This window comes from Perca flavescens, chromosome 21 (assembly GCF_004354835.1).
Source record: "Perca flavescens isolate YP-PL-M2 chromosome 21, PFLA_1.0, whole genome shotgun sequence".
NCBI classification, from domain to species: Eukaryota; Metazoa; Chordata; class Actinopteri; order Perciformes; family Percidae; genus Perca; species Perca flavescens.
This window is the reverse complement of record NC_041351.1, coordinates 5,475,719-5,495,369: the sequence shown is the minus strand read 5'-3', so window position 1 is coordinate 5,495,369 and position 19,651 is coordinate 5,475,719. Positions and strand designations below refer to the sequence as shown.

General features: G+C 40.0%; 1 protein-coding gene across 1 annotated transcript; it reads left to right on the top strand.

Moving 5' to 3' along the window:
* The first annotated feature begins 334 nt into the window (after positions 1–334).
* Positions 335–19,187, top strand: LOC114548662 (zinc metalloproteinase-disintegrin-like 2d). The gene is made up of 23 exons (XM_028568674.1): positions 335–467; positions 1,237–1,343; positions 2,808–2,881; positions 3,364–3,439; positions 4,057–4,133; positions 6,128–6,332; positions 6,429–6,494; positions 7,570–7,632; positions 7,745–7,914; positions 8,001–8,082; positions 8,205–8,347; positions 9,958–10,144; positions 10,528–10,617; positions 11,812–12,010; positions 12,899–13,001; positions 13,647–13,812; positions 13,902–13,982; positions 14,999–15,083; positions 15,862–15,982; positions 16,084–16,228; positions 16,405–16,452; positions 17,183–17,233; positions 17,572–19,187. The coding sequence occupies exons 1-23, from the start codon at positions 383–385 to the stop codon at positions 17,665–17,667; spliced, it is 2,520 nt and encodes an 839-aa protein (XP_028424475.1). The 5' UTR covers positions 335–382; the 3' UTR covers positions 17,668–19,187.
* The last annotated feature ends 464 nt before the right edge of the window (positions 19,188–19,651 follow it).

Genomic DNA, 19,651 nt, shown 5'->3' with positions numbered 1-19,651 from the left:
TCAACCCTTCTTAGCATCTGCTTCTGATAAAGTTCCTCCAGGCCTTTCTGCCTAGAACCTGTGATGCAGCTCCTCACCTTAATTAACCTGGAAAGGGAGTTATTTTTATTTATTTTTTTACAGTAATGGACCCATCCCAGCAGATTGAGGAGAATGTGACAACTGAGTCAACAAAGGACCTATAGAAAAGGGTCATCAGGGTCTTTGTCCACATAAGTTAACGTTATCAGTACAGTGGTTTTTATTTTGAAATTTATTTTACCGGAAGTCAGTTTTGCGTGTTTCTTCCTTCTAGTTCGGTTTTATTCCCATATGCCCATGTGTGTGAGGCGGCGATAAGAACTAACCGGAGGCGGAGCCTTTACGGAAAAGCTGCCTACCGATGATTCACGGGAAGATGAGCGGCAGTGACCGAGCAGAGCGCACCATCATGGGAGCGAACATGGTCTCACTGTGGCTGACATGGGGTAAGTTTACTCTTTAAATAAAAATACTTTCACTAGGAGAAAATTGCTGTCCGACATTTGCCTCGTTGACTATAACAACTTGCTTATAGTAGCCCAAGTAGGAAAGTGGAAGGCTGTTTGACAGGTAAGGTTGGATAAGAAGCGGTTCATGGGCTGTCCCGCTTGTTATAATGGCACGACTTGTTTGTGAATCTACATGAAAAGTACTTTTTGTGGCTTTGTCAATGTTTTTTTCAAAAAGAGGAAATATAATCGTGCAGTTGTGGCTTCCTTGAAGTCTTTCATAGTTCGTGTAAATGTGAAAAACAGTAATTGGTTGTGTTGTGTACGGTTTTGTAGCGGGTTGAAGGTAGTTTAATGTTTGCCATTCGTCAAAAGTCATTTCTTTTATTTTTTGTGAATACTTTTCTACAATAATTACTCCTGCTTCCATGTAGTTTGACTTTTCACCTGAATTCCCCCTGTACTAGAAAAAAAAATAATTTGGTTCATTTTTTCAAAAAATAAGAAATAACCTTTACGACGGTCCTTTACTACACCTATAGTGACGAGCGCGTTGGACAGATATTCAGTTCTTTGCGCTCTCAACTGCATCGTCATATTTGGTGATTTTGAGATCATCCAAACTGTAAAACATCTGTCCTAATAAGCTCTTCAACATACCCTAAACGTGGGAGAAATCGAACCACTGGCACGGAGCTATTGAAGGTAACATCCGCAAAAAAAGGGACGAATGTCAAACATTAAAGATACCTTCACCCCGCTACAGTTTGTCTGGTGCAGACCTCTGGGATGTTGTCTCACGTGGAGAGATATGAGGTGGTCCGACCTCAGAGACTCGAGGCGAGACAGAAGAGGAGCCTGCGGGACAACCAGGTGAGTAAATGAACAAACCTCACCTGACTCACCCATCTTTATCTTATAGAATATGATCAGTAGTGGAAGAAGTATTCACCATCTTACTTTAGTGCAGGCACAGAAGAGTTAAGAGCAAAATGTCCTTAAAGATAATTCCTGTTATTATTATCATTATATAGTTTTACGGATTAATTACTGTGCATGCAGGATTTTACTGCCGAGCTGTAGCTGGTAATTTGTTATAACTACTTTATGTTGTTGGGTAGATGAATCTAAAACAGTGCGTCATATTTTATAATAAGGCTGGGCGATATGGAGAAAATCAGATATCACGATATTCTTGACCAAATACCTCGATATCGATATTGCGGCGATATTCTAGGGTTGACAATTGATGCTTTCACAAACATATCTTCACACTTAGATTTTAGATACATAATCATCATTAATGTGGACATAATGTCTAAGTGGGGAAAAGGCGAATAATAGAACAGCTAGAACAGTCTGGGTCTGCCGAGGTTTCTTCCTAAAAGGGAGTTTCTCCTCGCCACTGTCGCAACAGCCACTGCTAATGTTTGCTCTTGAGGGAATTACTGTAATTGTTGGGGTTTTGGAATTTATAGAGTGTGGTCTAGACCTACTCTGTCTGTGAAGTGTTTCGAGATAACTCTGTTATGATTTGATACTATAAATAAAATTGAGTTCAGAAAATGACATCACTTTACTGTAATGCAGCACTTAAAACCAGGAAAAGACACATACTGTATGTCGTATTATGATATTACGATATCCAAAATCTAAGACAGATATTCAGTTTACTGTCACAGAGGAGAGAAGACACTAGAACATATTCACTTTAACAAGCTGGAGCCAGATAATAATAATAATAAAAAAAGGATTCAAACCAATTAGCCTAATTGATTATTAAAATAGTTGGCGATTTATAGTTGACAACTAATCGATTATTCTTTACAATTAAAAAAAACCCTAAATATTCAAAGTTGTCAAATAAATCTTGTGCAGTAAAAAAGTACAATATTTCCCCCTGAAATGTGATGGAGTACTAGCATAAGTACAAAGTAAATGTACTTGGTTACTTTACACCACTGTGTTAGAAATTAAACTTCCAACCATTAAGTAACTGAAATTAGTTTCCTCTTGACCTACTATTACATTTAAATGTTACTTTTACATCTGTGCATCAGTAACAATAATTTAATATTTAAACTAAAACAACATTCTTAAAGGGGACATTCTGCACGATGAGAACTTTTACTTCTGATACTTTAAGTAACTGTAGCTGATAATACTTCTGTATTTTAACTTAAACTTGAATGTAGGACTTTTACCTGTAGCTGAGTATTTGTATTACTGCGGTAAGTAGAGGATGTGAGTTCTTCTTCTTCCAGTCCTGCAGATTGGTCTGTTGAAACTTTCAATAATCAATTGTTGTTGTGTGAATGACGGACTATTGTTCAACAGCTTTATCCTGATACGGTCCAGTACGAGTTGGCCATTGAAGGGAGGAACCACACGATTCATCTGGAAAAAAACAGGTAAACATTGTTTTTTTAACAGAAAATTCTTGTTTTTAATTCTTATGTGAAATGTATTTTAAAAGCTTTAGCGCGTAACTTTTTGATGTTAATGAACGTCCGTTACATTCATCGCCAAATGAGTTGCTACAAAGCTAATTAAGACTATCAGCTCCACACAACTCTCTCTGTGTTTCTCAGTAAGTAATGTTCAGAAGATCGTGGCATCCGTCGACTTTCCTGCTCAGAAGCTCGAGTGAAGATAATGACCTCTTCTGAAGAGTCCATCATGTTTTTTTAATCCTCCGTGTCCTCCTTGGTTACTAGCTACTGCGTGGGGGAGGGGTGGGGGGTGGCGAGGCGATCACGGAAAGCTTGTATCATGTGGACACACCAACAGTTTTGTTGTCATTACTTAGAATTCCTCATGGGGGAGACAGAAACTACGCACTATAGCTTTAATATTTAAACATATAAAACTTCTTTCCACCTGGATTTTAAAGGAATCTCATTGGGAGAGGCTACACTGAAACACACTATTCAGAAGATGGAAAACGGGTGACGGCTTCACCAAATGAAGTGAGTTTTTACTTTAATTTACCCGTGAAGCATTAAATAAGGACAAATTAAAAAGGTGTTGGTGTAGAAAGATGGAATTTTTATAGTTGTTGAAAGTGATGGTTTATAGTCGGGGGAAATTAGGTGTTGTTTCTCTATTTTAGGACATTTCATATACAAAAAAATGTATCAATTGTTTCAAAATAGAATCAAGAGATTAATCGGTAATGAAAATGATTGTTAGTTGCTACCCTAACGTACATTATGTGAACTTATCAAATGTAAGAACAAATCTAAAAATTATAATTATACAACCTTCATGTCCATAGTCCTTCCCTGCAAAGAAACTAAACTTCAAAAAATTGTATATGTCAGACATAACAAATACTTGGGAGGTTATACAAAAATAAATGCTACTTTTGGATCTGAAAACTTGTGAATTTCACCTTAAAATGTATATAATGTGAAACTTCTCATTTCAGCTCATCAGTGTGGGGTTTAAGTGAACCCAACATGATAAATATCTGAGATTCTTAACCTGTGATTCATAACGTCACGGACGTTATACAAACAAAGAAAGCCTTTGTGAGTAATTGAACACGCTGAGATCTTTAATCTGATGATGTATTTCCGTCCAGGAGCACTGCTACTATCACGGCCACATTGAAGGCATGAAGGACTCCTCAGTCAGCGTTGGGATTTGTTCAGGCATTAGGTAAGAAAATCGGGATATTTTTACAGCTTCAAACTTCCTCTTTTGTGATTTGCCGATTACATTATTTTCAGTAAAAGTTTCTCAGATCCTTGAGAAAGGTGTTGCTTCATGATATTTAGTAATCAGTTAGTTTTTCAAGGTGTTTTTGAAGATTGAAGCTTTTTATACGATTATATTTGGGACACCTTATCCGATTACTGCACTGTATCTGCACGTTAACTGTATTTCTAGTCTTTTTATTGAGTTTTTAAATGTCATGCATCTCTTTGCCCTACTTAAACCACTTTAAATTGCCTCTGTGTTAGGAAAGTGTTATACAAATTAAAGCTCTAGTGTGTAACTTTTTGAAATTAATGAACGTCTGTTACATTCAAGCCATCGCCAAATGAGTTGCTACAAAGCTAATTAAGACTATCAGCTCCACATAACTCTCTCTGGATTTCTCAGTATGACTATGTTCAGAAGATTGTGGCGTCTGGTGACTTTCACGCGCAGAAACTTGAGTGAAGATAATGACCTCTTCTGAAGAGTCCATCATGTTTTTTTTAAAGGTCCCATGGCATGAAAATTTCACTTTATGAGGTTTTTTAACATTAATATGAGTTCCCCCAGCCTGCCTATGGTCCCCCAGTGGCTAGAAATGGTGATAGGTGTAAACCGAGCCCTGGGTATCCTGCTCTGCCTTTGAGAAAATGAAAGCTCAGATGGGCCAATCAGGAATCTTCTCCTTATGAGGTCATAAGGAGCAAGGTTACCTCCGCTTTCTCTGCTTTGCCCGCCCAGAAAATTTGGCCCACCCATGAGAGAGAGAGAGAGACATCATGGCTTTCAAACGAGCAAAGTGGCATTTGGTCAAGACCCCCCCCCCCCCCCCTTTCCTCCTCAATAGCTACAGACACAGAAATTGCACATACTAAGGAAAGCTCACTGTGGGACTGGCTCTAGTGGCTGTAATTCTGCACCAAGGCTGAATTTTGGGAAAGAGACTTCAGATACAGTATTAGGGGACCACTAAGGTCTATATAAAAGAGACTTCAGATACAGTATTAGGGGACCACTAAGGTCTATATAAAAGAGACTTCAGATACAGTATTAGGGGACCACTAAGGTCTATATAAAAGAGACTTCAGATACAGTATTAGGGGACCACTAAGGTCTATATAAAAGAGACTTCAGATACAGTATTAGGGGACCACTAAAGTCTATATAAAAGAGAATTCAGATACAGTATTAGGGGACCACTAAGGTCTATATAAAAGATACTTCAGATACAGTATTAGGGGACCACTAAGGTCTATATAAAAGAGACTTCAGATACAGTATTAGGAGACCACTAAGGTCTATATAAAAGAGACTTCAGATACAGTATTAGGGGACCACTAAGGTCTATATAAAAGAGACTTCAGATACAGTATTAGGGGACCACTAAGGTCTATATAAAAGATACTTCAGATACAGTATTAGGAGACCACTAAGGTCTATATAAAAGAGACTTCAGATACAGTATTAGGGGACCACTAAGGTCTATATAAAAGAGACTTCAGATACAGTATTAGGGGACCACTAAGGTCTATATAAAAGATACTTCAGATACAGTATTAGGAGACCACTAAGGTCTATATAAAAGCATCCAAAGAGCACCATGTCATGGGACCTTTAATCCTCTGTGTCCTCCTTGGCTACTAGCAACTGTGTGGGGGAGCTGGTGCGCGGTCACAGAAGGCTTGTATCATGTGGACGTGCCGACAGTTTTATCATTACTTAGAATTCCTCATGGGGGCAGCAGAAACTACACACTATAGCTTTAAGTTGCCTAGTAGAAAGATTTTATAATTTTTAAACCCAAACATTTTTACAGAAGAGATTAACTGATCCTTTGCACTTTTGTCTTTACAGACTGTTTATAGTGGACTAAACAATTTTCATTTGTATGTCAGAACACATTTATGCTGTTTACAGATGAAGTGTTTGTCTTCTGTTTTCTGTGTTTGCAGTGGCTTTGTGAGAGCCCGGCAGCAGGTTTACCTGATAGAGCCTCTGGGACAGTCCGAGGACGGTGACCACGCAGTTTACAGACGGGAGCACCTGAAGATCAGCGGCACCGCCGGCTGCGGCTCCTCGTCCAACACCACCCCGCTGTACGACCAGGACCAGGACCAGGCCCCTCGGCTCTCTGGTCTCTTCAGGTCCAGATCATGGGTAGGTAACATGGTTTTGTGATAAAACATTTAAAAAGGTATGGTCTATCTATTTAAATGAGAATATTAATTTGAAGGTTTCTTTTTTTTTCTTAAGAAAACTAAACCCATCACAGGTCCACAGAGATTTCTCGAGCTGTTTGTGGTGGTGGACAATAATGAGGTAAATATTTAATTTTTATTCCTTTACAACTATTATATCCATCACTAAATTAATCTGGTCTGGTGGCCGGGCCTTGACCCTCGGGGTTGGGCCCAGCTGGCCCACAACCTGCAGGGGTAGGCGTTGGGGTCAGGTGGTTGGCAGGTAAAGGCAGGGACCTAGTGCTGACCCTTGGCATCAAAGTGGCTCTAGGGACGTGGAACATCCCGGGGAAGGGCCCAGAGTTAGTGTGGGAGATGGAGCAGTGCCAACTTGATATAACTGGGCTCACCCCTACACATGAAAAAAGGTAAAGGTAAACAATGGCAAGACTGGCAGCAGCATTGATGTCAATGTCAACAGTGGCTAAGAAGAGGAAGAACAGCTGCTTTTGAGCCTGCTTGCAAAGAAACCAAGAAGAAGAAGGTAGAATGTTGGTCCTTTGAATAACGCCAGACATAAATATGGGGAGTTCAATATCCTCGTGGAACAAATGAGGATGATAGACGAAGAGAAGCACTTCAGAATGTCTGCACAACGATTCGATGACCTACTTCGTCGGCTCTAGCCTTTCATTCACCATAAAAGAACTCCTCTTAACCCAGTAAGTTTACAAGAGAGACTTGCAGTCACTCAAAGTCCTGGCATCCGGTTGCCCCCGAACTTGTCCATGCTTCCTGTTCCCGCTATGTCGTGCACTTTAAATCCTGATGCGCCAGCGAGATCTACGTCACATTGTTGCGCGACAGGTCAGGAACGGCGACTGTAAAGAGGCCTATAGGCTGAGGAGCTCAGACATCCAGAGGGAGCTTGCAATAGAGCCGATGCTGAGGTGGTTCAGGCTTCTGATCGGGATCTTCCTGGGCGCCTCTTTTTGAGGGTTTTCTGGGCACATACAACTGGTAGGAGACCCCGGGGTAGACCCAGAACACGCTAGAGAGGTTATGTATCTCATCTGGCCTTGGAATGCCTCAGGGTCCCCTAGGAGGAGCTGGAAAATGTTGCTGGGGAGAGAGATGTCTGGACTATGTACTGTATAGATAAATGGCTGGATAGATAAATTAATCGGATCATGTTTTGTCTTCTCTTCCTCCAGTACAATCGATACGGAAGCAAGACTAAATCCCGCATTCTTGGAGTTATAAATCACGTCGACAAGGTAATATTTGTTTTGGAAGCTGTCTGCCTGGCGTCATGCCATCAGTGCTCTTAGCCGACAGCTCTGAGAGCTCGTGTTCATTCCTGAATAACGTCTCCTCCTCTGCCTGCAGCTGTATCGACCTCTGAACATTCGCATCATGCTGGTGGGCTTGGAGATTTGGTCATACAAAGACTTGATTGACGTTGACATTAATTCGGAGACTACCCTGGACAATTTTCTAACGTGGCGGCAGGCCGATCTCCTGCAGAGGACGAAGCACGACAATGCCCAGTTTGTGACGTGAGGATCAGTCTTAGATGTCTGTGCAGATGTTTAACACTAATGCTGCCAGTTTGACCTGATGCTAGATATTTTTCTCTCAACAGTGGCAAAGATTTTAAAGACGATACAGTTGGACTGGCAAATAAGTTTGCCATGTGTACTGAAAACTCAGGTGGAGTCAATCAGGTATGAATCATTACTTCTAACTTTCATTAATCCTTTAACAACTGGAGATGAAGAAAGTATATTTGGTATTTTACGATGCATCCTGTTGAATTTAAAGCGACAGTTCTGCATTTCTCTGCCAGGATCACCATGAAAACCCAATAGGCCTTGCCTCCACCATCGCTCATGAGATGGGACATAATTTTGGCTTGTCCCATGATTCTGAACATTGTATGTGTGGTCCGTCTTACAGCAGTGGCAACTGTGTGATGGCAGACAAGCTCAGGTAAAACACATCCTTTGGGTCTGTTTTGCTGCAGCTTTAATGCACATATATATGCACATATATTTCTTGTAAGACTCTCTTGTAAAACTTTTTTATGATTTGTTTTGTTTGTTTGGGAGAATCATATTTCAGCTAGAACATTATGAACATTCAGTTTGCACAAAACATATGTTGCCAAAAGTATGTAAACACCCACTGGCCTTTGTTTGGGCCACTTAGTTCCAATTCAGGGCATCTGTCATTTCTTTATGAATTTTTTTTCTCCATTTTCTGTCTTTTTATAGACCAAACAACTAATTGAGAAAATAATCAACAGATTAATCGATCATGAAAATAATCGTTAGATGCAGCTCTACAATAGTGTGCTTCCAACAACTTTGTGGCAACAGCTTGTTTGTCCCTTTCCTGTTTCAACATGACAACTTGACTGGTACTGCACAGAACTCAGACCTTAACCCCGTCCAACATCTTTTGGATGAACTGGAACACTCACTGTGAGCCAGACCTTTACCCAACATCAGTGTTGGAAATCACTAATGCTCTTTTATTATTATTATTTGTTATTATGTATTTGTTGGCACACATTTATAAAAAAAAATAAAATAAATAACAATACAACATAAATCACAACACATCTCTTTCACATAGAAAGAGAAAGAGTGTGTGCTGGTGATGTCAGAAACCCTTGGGGGGCTTAAAGCAAAGCCTCACCAGTTTATTAAAACCTAATTTACAGAACAAATACATTTAAAATAGGACCTGAAATAAAGTCAATATGGCAAAATTTGAATAAGAAAAAGAATTACAGAAATACTTACCGGCTTAAAGGTCCCATGGAATGAAAATTTCACTTTATGAGGTTTTTTAACATTTATATGAGTTCCCCCAGCCTGCCTATGGTCCTCAGTGGCTAGAAATGGTGATAGGTGTAAACCGAGCCCTGGGTATCCTGCTCTGCCTTTGAGAAAATGAAAGCTCAGATGGGCCAATCAGGAATCTTCTCCTTATGAGGTCATAAGGAGCAAGGTTACCTCCCCTTTCTCTGCTTTGCCCGCCCAGAGAATTTGTTCCCCCTATGAGAGAGAGAGAGAGACATCATGGCTTTCAAACGAGCAAAGTGGCAGTTGGTCAAGGCCACACCCCCCCCCCTCCACCTTGCCCCCCCTCTCTCTTCCTCAATAGCTAGAGACACAGAAATGGCACATCCTAAGGAAAGCTCATTGTGGGACTGGCTCTAGTGGCTGTAATTCTGCACCAAGGCTGAATTGGAGGAAAGAGACTTCAGATACAGTATTAGGGGACCACTAAGGTCTATATAAAAGAGACTTCAGATACAGTATTAGGGGACCACTAAGGTCTATATAAAAGAGACTTCAGATACAGTATTAGGGGACCACTAAGGCCTATATAAAAGAGACTTCAGATACAGTATTAGGGGACCACTAAGGTCTATATAAAAGAGACTTCAGATACAGTATTAGGGGACCCCTAAGGCCTATATAAAAGCATCCAAAGAGCACCATGTCATGGGACTTTTAAATGAGAATTGCAAAATGAACAAATGTTCACTGAGTCTTTTGCAAAGCTGAAATCTCCTTGATTCTCTTTAGGACAGGAAATCAAGCGTTCCCGGAGTTTTTCAGCGGCTGCAGTATGGAGCAGCTCGCTGAATTCATGGAGCGAGCTCAGCCCAGCTGCTTGTCCAAACCCAGCTCCGTTAAGACCATCGCTGCAGGCCCTAGCTGCGGCAACGCCCTGCTGGACCCTGGAGAAGAGTGTGACTGTGGCACTGTGGAGGTAAAAGCTAATAGGACTGGGTCGAAACAGATTAGTCATTTTTTTGGACCTTGGAAAGTTTAAATATATCCTTTGGTAAAGGAAAATACCATTTAGGTTCTCTGTTTTAGCTGAGTGGTGTGGTTTCCTGTGTGCGAGGTTACAGCTAATAAAAGGGAAGGCAGTGGTGATTCAGGGCATTCTAAGCTGGGGTTTGGCCTCAAAAGTTAACATAGTTTTCCTGTGTGCTCACATCTTATCAGAGAGACATTTCTTGGCAAAAAGGCTGTGTGTGGGAGATTTAAATCTGATCTGTTTGACTCAACTTTTCATCACTGCAATTCCTGTTTAAAGTCTAACTGGATACACAAACACGACAACTTCAAAAAGATTTTTCTTTTTAGGAATGCACAAACCTGTGTTGTGAGGCCTCAACTTGTCGGCTGACTTCAGGATCCCAGTGTGCTCACGGACAATGCTGTGACAACTGTCAGGTACTGTAGCTACCTTTTAAAGTGGGTTTCTTATACTCTTTCAGCTATAAACTCCAGAGTAAAAAAATGTCTGCTATGTGAATTTCCATCCGATGGTCCCAAACCTCTGATTTACACTAACGATACCAGCAGCTCTGTGAGGCTGCATGGCATTGGTTTGAGCTAAATGCTGATGTGTAGCATGCAAATTGATTACCATGTTCATAATCTTAGTTTACAATATTAGTATTAGTGTATGTTAGCATGCTGATATTTGTTAATTAGTACACTAAGTGTAGCTGATGCTGGAAATCATGACTTTTTTTTATATATTTGGTCATATTCCAAAGTCTAGATGAAGCTGCTCCTGAGTTTTTCCATAACAACACCCTGCTTGTTGCCAATAACTGTGGCCATTGAAATTGTGACCTGCGGCCCTTTGCTGCATGTCATTCCCCCCTCTCTCTCTCCTTTCATGTCTTCAGAGGTCCTGTGGAATTAAAGGCCTAAAATGCCCTAAAAAATAATCTTAAAAATAAATATTGTGAAAGGAGGCAAACCCATCCATCCATGGGCAAACCACATTGAAACAGCAGCAGTTCAATAATCACTGGAAACAGAGAGTATTATCCTGCTGTTTCAATGTACTGTAACTCACCACATCCTTCCTCCAATGACACTGTCAAAGACCGGAAGAGGCGGTGCAAGTCATGCAATACGACATAAATACACAAGCTAATTATATACACTGTTTAACCAACTTCTACTTGAGCAGGCTCTTTTTTAGGGTGTGGAATTACAGGGTAGCTCACGATACGATGCTTTCAATACAGAAAATATGATACAACTATTCTGCAATAATTAATATATTGCTAGACAATCCCATAATGATACATCACGATATCGGTCGAACAATGAATAAGAAATGCCGTGAAAAGGCCCAATTCTGCAGCACAAGTTTTTCAGTCTATAAATTAAAATCACACAACTGTAGAGGAACTATGGGTCCTCTAACTGTTGTCTGCCATCCCGTTAAAAACCTCTTTGGCTCGTTAACTTCTGTTTCAAGTTTCCCTCGTTCATGTGTTGGCTCCCAGCCATGAAGTGCTGGGAGCAGGGAAATCTATTAGCACGAAGAACAATATAATGAGATATCAATCTTTTGTCCCATCTCTACTCTTTATTCTAACTAAATCCATTTGCTTTAACTCACAGTTCAAACCGGCTGGAAGTGTGTGCAGAAAGTCAGCCGGTGACTGTGACTTGTCTGACTACTGCACCGGAGCGTCGGGGGATTGTCCTGAAGATAGTTTTGTGATGAATGGCAAGCCCTGCTACAACCAGGCACAGGGCTACTGCTACAACGGACAATGCCCCACACATCAGCAGCACTGCTGGAGACTGTTTGGACCAGGTACACTCAACACACTGCTGTCACAGGGGTCATTCAAGCAAAGACAGGGGTTTCAGTGTTTTCCTCTTCTTTTGAATAGACAAGCTGAGCCTCAAGGAACTTTAGTCTGTGTCTAGAAGTCTCAGGTTGTCACATGGTTTTCTAAGAAAGATTTCTTTGATAGTGTGCATTTGTATTATATAAAGGCCTACAGAAAATGTAATGATAGCACCTACAAAATTAGTGTACATGTGTGCGTATTTTAACGTATTGCTATAGGCTAAAATCAAATCAAAAAACTTGATTGAAATATCCGGAATCGTATATATTCTGTATAAATGTATCAGCTCAGCAAACCCAAGACTGTATGGCTGCAGCACTCTATCAAATGAAATGAAGGAAATATTGTAGATGTCTTGTGCAACATTTCCCCTAAAATTCTGCCAGGCACATCAGGCATCGTCTCTACTAGAATTAAACAAATGATGACTTGGTATTAGATATGTTTAACTTAGAAAAGTCAACAAATAGGCAAAATTTGGGACTCAGGAAGTCAAGTCAGACTTAGTATCTTATTATTATTATTTCAGATTTTTCATCTAGATTTCCTTTTCCTGGCACAAAAGGGCTTCCGTATACACTCCATTGGCCAATCTGTGGATTTGTTATTACAAAATCATGCTTGGCAGCCAAAAACATTTTTAAACCCACAAAAACTTATTTTTTATTCTATGATAATTCAATTCAGGTTTAAAAAGTCAAATAGTTGACTTAATAGTTAATACTTTTGACTCATCATGAGATATTTATTTTATCATCTGTAACTTTTCATCTTTTTTTTTTCCTTCTCCTGGTCTTAATGGGCTTCCATAATTTAAGAGGTTAACTGTGAATATCTTCTCTCCTCAGGAGCCGGAGTTGGACCAGATGTGTGTTTTAACCTGAACAAACGTGGCGAAGAAGGCGCTAACTGTGGGAGGAACAAATTCGGCTACACCCCCTGCACTGAAGCGTATGTGTCATCAACAGTTACACTGAACCTCCTGCTGAAGGCCTGGCTCGGTTTCTATCCAAAGTGTATCACAAAATGCTCCTAAAGGAAACCTGGCACACAAAACGAAGCAGTGCCAGAACTGAGAAGTAGCAGAGACTATCAGAAAACACAAACGAGAAATGTTGTATGTTTGAGGCTAGTTTTTAGGTTTGTGCAATGTCGTTAATAGAGGTGTGAATCTTCACTGATCTCCCGATTCGATTACGATTATCGTGTCAGCGATTCAATCGATTCTATATCTCGATGCATCAAACACATTTTTACTATGAAAGCCATGTAGGATATTTAATTAATAGCTTTTCAAGCTTCAAAAACCAAACATTCTGCAGTGCTCTAATACTAAATAAATTGGATACATAAAACTATACAGCACTGTGCACATGGCACTTCCTGAATGTGCAAAACATACCAGAATATGTAAACAGAAATGTTGTTAGGCCTACATTAAATTGTAATCCGAAATAATCGATTATGGCCCGGCCGATTATTGATGCAGCATCGTCCACGATTCGATGCATTGATTATTTGATTAATTTCAACACCTCTAGTCGTTAATGTGTTCTTGATCAATTTCTTCTTTTTTTTAAAAAAAATGTTATATAGGAATCTTAAGTGCGGATCTATGTTTTGTGGAAGAGGGGGCGAGTCCATCACAGGTAAAAGAGCAGCCTACACTGTGAAGAGCACTGAATGTAATCTAGCTGTGGATGACGATAAGACCAGAAACATCGACATGGTGCCAAAAGGAACCAGATGTGGACCAAATAAGGTAAGACTTCCAGGGGGGAGACCCATCACATGGAGCAGTCTTGTTACTTATGTTGGATGCTTTGCTTAGAATCAAACATTTGTGTGCAGGTTTGCCTCGACAACAGATGTGTGGATATTTTAGTTTATGGGAAAGAGGAGGATTGTGCAAAGAAATGCAACAACAATGGGGTGAGTGAGTGAAATATTTTAGGGTTTGGAATCACTTGCAGCTGTTTTCAATTTGACTCTCCTGGTCCAACTGCCTGTTAAAATAAATAACTAAAGACTTATCTTTTTAATCTGGCTTTTAATTTGCAGTATTGTTATTGCATTATTTTATAAGTGTTAACAAATGTTTAAACATTTTTTTTTTTAACCCTGGTGTTCATTTTATTTTGTTGGTTTTAACATTTCTTTTTTTTTTTTAATTGTTGTACTTTTTAGTCTTGCTTTTTCCCCTTCTCATCCAACATGGCATCATGACTTTGCGTAAACATACACGCCACTTTCCTAAAGCCAGATGGTGTGTTATCTGTACGCATTTTGAGCTATCCACATATATGTCTATGCTTTATACAGCGGATATAAACATACACGTGGCGTCTTATCGCGAGAACGTGCCATACTATCGCGAGAACAACGCGTGTTAAAAAAGGTTGGGTTCAGGAAAAGGCTTTAGTAACACAAAAAAAACCGACAAAAACACGACGGTGACCAACGTCACATGCTTAGGAAAACAATTAACGGTTGGGTTTAGGAAAACGGTTGGGGAAGGCTTTAAAATAAATTTAACAAAAAAACGGTTAACAAACGCCACACGCGATCCCAGCTCTCCTGGGTTTAAGTCCTGTGTTTTACTCACAGACCCACTAACTGTCTTTCTATGTTAAATCTGCCTTACAAAGCAAAAAAAAATACTTGTGTCCTTTCATACTATTTGCTACGGCGAAAATTCACATGTAATGTAGGTCAATGGCGGCCGAACGGCTTTGATAAACACGCTAAAAAGCGATTATGCGTCTTGACAACACGCAAAAACGGCATACGAATTGGGGTGTCATACATACGCCACTTTATCAGCTCAGTCTGTCTCATCCGTGTTTTTATTTTGTGATTTTGTTCTGTGAAGCACTTTGGGCTGCATGCTTGCATGAAAGGTGCTATATAAATAAATCAAAGTTAAAGTTGTTGCATTTTATCTTCAGGTGTGTAATCACAAGAGAGAGTGCCACTGTAATCCCGGCTGGGCTCCCCCCTACTGTGACATCCAGTATGCAGATTTACCTCAAGGTACAGGACGCTTCGGGGAAATTGAGTTTTTGACAGTAAATGTATTTCTTTGGTTGCTAAATACAACATGTTATATCAGTCAACACCATCAGCTCTCAGTGAGCAGCACAGATGAAATCATGTCACACCTGCTCCATGAATCATTCTTCCAGTAACATGAATCATTCATTATGACACATTGATCTCATCAAGTGTTCCTGATATATCTTACAATTGACCTCAAAGAGTTTTTATCTCAATTTCCATTTAAGTTACTGCGCTGTGCATCACAATATGAAACAACTGAATATGGGGGAAAACATTGCACAAAGATCTAACTGCCACAATAGAAAGTTTGCCAAGTGATTGTGCAACGATTCAGTCTTCACAGTAAACGGACAAAAACAAATAAAAGAGGAAGAAAAGACACTTTGCAGGTGGAAGTTGTGAAATACCTCGGCACAGAGTGTAAAACACCTTCTTCCCTTAAATTATGATGATATGTTGACCAACAAAATAATAACATGGCAGCAATGATGTACGACTGCTAGCAACTTGGAAATGACCTCACTCTTTTCTGAGTAACCGGAATAGCTCCTCCTTGTTTTTGTGCAAAGGTTTTGCTGAGGCATTGTACAGTTTTGGTCTTCTCATTGTTTGTCATATTTCTGCTACAATGCCAAAGAAAAAAAAACATCACCGATTTTCTTGTTTTAACTAGATCCCTTTTTCCATACAGTGTGACGTAAATAAAAGGATTATAAGAACAAATACAACAGTGTGATTTCCATGCCTGCAGGTCAGAGTGGGATAATAGCCGGTGTGTGTGCAGCTCTCTCCATCCTTCTGGTGATCACTACAGTGATCGCGGGGCTGATGTGCTGCAAGAAGGACAACGTGGACAACTACATGGCCAAAAGGTAGTTTGTACTAAAATGAATTCTCTCGCGTCTCATATGCAGCTCTGTCCACGCCCATTTCCGTCTTCCATTTCCAAGCTAAATGCATTTTGTGTTCACAGGAAAGTGCATTCGGCTCCAGACAAGTTGAACCCGATGTTTCAAGACAGACCTCAGATCAGTCAGCCCACTTTCATGGAGTCAACAGCAACGCAAGCCTACGCTCCTCTGATTGTTACTGTGAGTCCCAGCAGAGCCGCTCCACAGGTACAGGCAGCACCGATACAAAAGGAATTACTCATGGAAATAAATGTGCAGGGATCAGCCTGCACATTTATTCCCACACACTTTCATGTGTGGGAAAGTTACAGATGAACAGCTTGGAAATGTTTACTATGTCCAAAGAACTGTGGTAGTTATTCACTACTTTTTTTTGCTTCCAGCCACCAAAGAATCTGCCTTCAGTGTCATCTACCTCACTAACTGAGCCGGTAAGCTTAAAAAAAAAAAAATAAATAAATAAAAACTTGCAATGTGATCTCATGCATTATGCAAACGGAGGATCACATTCAGATTTGGCAATTGAAGTCGACTGCTAAAGTTGAATTAAAAAATACATGAAGAAAGATATGTATATCTGCTCAAAGGATGAGGCTGGTGTTGTTAACAAAAAAAAACCCCAAAAAGAACAACGTGTCAGTCCGTCTCTCAATACACTGCTGTGGCTGTCGGGATCAAGCCCACTGATTCCTACTCAACATACATTTCAGTTTTACACATCACAGAGAGATATGGTTTTATTTAAAAAAGGCTCAATAGTTTCCTAAAACAGACTGTCACTGTAATTTTTAACAAACTTTACTCAAACAGGAGTAAATAGTGAACTTGTTGGGGACTATTTTCAGCGGCGGATTAATCCACATTTGGTGCTCTAGTGAGTATTTGTGGCAGCAGGACGGTGTGTGTGTGTGTGTGTTACATGTCACCCAGTGCAACGGTGTAGTTGATGGCTTATGATTATATCAGGCTTCAATACTCACACAATACTTGTTTCTAGATACATTCACTGCTGGTCTTTTCATGGGATTTATTGACCAAAAGAAAAATATATTTTACCACCAGACTTGTGCTTTAACTCTGTGTGCAGATATCCCTGAGTATGTGTGTTTAAAAGTGAAAAATCAATCATCTCAGTGACTTTCTTCTTTTTCTTCACCACAGACCAAACCTCTACCTCCATCTAAACCTTTACCTCCTCTGAATCTAACTCTGGTGAGTCACGCACCACTACAGCTGCTCTCACTCGTCTCTCTTTTTCGCAGATGATTAGCTTAGTTCAAGAAGACGTTCGGTAGTGAAGCAACATTTGTCGGTTCCAGCTTCTCCAGTGAGAATAGTATTATTTATCAGTTTCTTGCCTGTTTAGACAGTTTCTTGTGCTGCTGTAACATGCAAGTTTCTCCTCTGGGAATCATTACAGTTTTATCTTAAAGTCGGAGCACATTTTATTGTCATGAGTTAGAAATTTTTTTTTGGGACCAAATAAAATGACAAGTAGCAACTTCACATTTATAAAATTGTCTAAAAATTCATCTTGTTTTACTTTTCAGAATAAGGCAGCCAGACCAAGTCCTCCTCCTGTACCTCCAGTCAAGCCCAGCCCTCCTCTGCCTCCAGCGAAGCCACAAGTTCACAGACTCACATGAAAGGCTCATTAAAGGTTGCAGCATGTAGTTGAACATAAGAGAGCAATCTTTTTTGGGATCATTCATGTGAGTCACAGAGACCAAAGAGTTTGGAAAAGTTGCCTCTTTGTCTTAAAGATGGCACAATGTGACCCCAGCTTCACCGACTGAGAATGTCTTTGATGACCAACAGCTTCACAGCTGCTGTGGAAAAGTGATTTTGGGAGAAAACTCTCCATTAATGTAACTGCTGTTGCAGATGTGGGAAAAAGTTTTTTCTGCTCACTTGCTTTAACATTGTCTCATTACAGCATGAGCAAAATGGTGCTCATGTGAAAATGTACTTTTCAAATATTTATTTAATGTCTGTTCAAGGGACGGTATGAACATTATTAGAGTGAAGGAGGGTCAAAAAGGGGGGAGGGTAGTATTTATGATTTCTTTTGGTTGAAGGGAGGGTAGTCGCTCACTTTTGGAAGAGCAGGGGAGGGTGTTCTGTGGCTGGAACGTTTGGGACGTTTGCCGTAATTACTTATGAGAAGTTTGGTGTTTTTAGCTCGGTTTTTGGTCTCCACCACCTCCTGAGAAAAATATATCTCTCTTTAAATTCTACTATATGTCCATCAGCTAGTCTCTAACTGTGTCTGTTTGCTGCTAAGCAGGTAGACTACAGTTGCTTTTTCCATATTTTTCTCTGAAAACGACGCTATGAAAGTGGTTAGCAGGAGGCAATTCCTTTTTAGCAAAATTACCGAAATGCCATCCACTAGTAGCAGAGAGAGTGCAGAGGCAGATAGGTTGTTAAGTTGAATGTGTTAGTCTTGTCTGGCTGACTCATTGATCCTTTATCCGACTCTGAGACCCACCCTTCCGTCTTCTTGCATCTATAATCTCTAACAGGGACAATATGTGTTAATATTTTGTTTATGATTTTTCTTGTTTATTTATTAGACAATGTTTTTTTGAGTGAAACGAAGCGAACTCGCCGCTGAAACATCACCGGGCTGGCGGAGGAGGAAGCCGTTGAAAAGTTTCAACAAGCTGCTCTCCACACCCTAATCATTTTCATACAGTCCCTTAACTGTCCAAAGCCAGTCTGTGTCTTCTACAAGGTTTATCTTGTGTCACTCTGCACTGTACTTGAAAACTTCTGAATGGTACACACAGTATTCAGACGACCTGTGGGAGTTACTGTGGTTCATGCTTTGTTTGTTTCCAGTCCCGAGGCTGTGTGTGTGACAGAGCCTCAAGAAACAACTTTTTTACTGCACTTGTATGTTTTTTTTTGTAGTGAATTAGTAGCATATCACTGATAAGTTTAAAAAAATCCAAAATATCAGTTGGCACGATCACAATAGTCCTTTTTAAACCTGAATGAATTCCTGTAAGAATAAGAGGGCCGTTTGTTTTAACAAATAAAGTGCACTTTATTACAAAAGTATGATCATGTTGCATCAGCAGATGTATCGGCTGTGTTTTCCCTCAGAGGTTTATTATTATTTTTGTGAATTGCATAATGATTAAAAATGTTTCTCAATGAAGTACTTCTCTGTGCCATTTTTGTGTCCTCTTGTGGAACATTTTTATTAACCTATACTGAGGAGTCTTCTATTGTTCGTCCCAGCAAACACGTCAGTTAACAGTTCATTTATATTTATTTGTCTCTGGTGAGAAGCTGAAGGAAGCGGGTGTGAGAAGCAGCAGTGAGTCAGCTGAGCTCCATCATCTGCGTTTCCTGCTCAGGCTTCTGAAACGGTCGGACGCGAAGGCTGATGGGTTTGTTTGTTTAACACGGAGTCAGAGTTCTCGAGGGAAACAAACCCAGAACTTTCTAAGTCATTTCGTAAAATAAGAGCCTGACGTTTTCAGACATTCATGTTCCCCAGAGGATGAATCGTTAGAACTTATGGGATTCCTTGACTTTTCATCTAGCGCCTTCATCAGGTCAAAATGTAATGTGTCCAATACTTTGGTTTATGATCAAATACCAGTCCTTCCAGAAAAA

What these genes read in the sequence shown, in the direction of transcription:
- LOC114548662 (XM_028568674.1), top strand. Translation starts at nt 383, where the DNA reads ATGATTCACGGGAAGATGAGCGGCAGTGACCGAGCAGAGCGCACCATC. An exon ending in GACAATGCCCAGTTTGTGAC is followed by an intron (nt 7,915 to 8,000) that starts GTGAGGATCAGT and finishes TTCTCTCAACAG; the next exon opens with TGGCAAAGATTTTAAAGACG. An exon ending in GTGACTGTGGCACTGTGGAG is followed by an intron (nt 10,145 to 10,527) that starts GTAAAAGCTAAT and finishes TTTTCTTTTTAG; the next exon opens with GAATGCACAAACCTGTGTTG.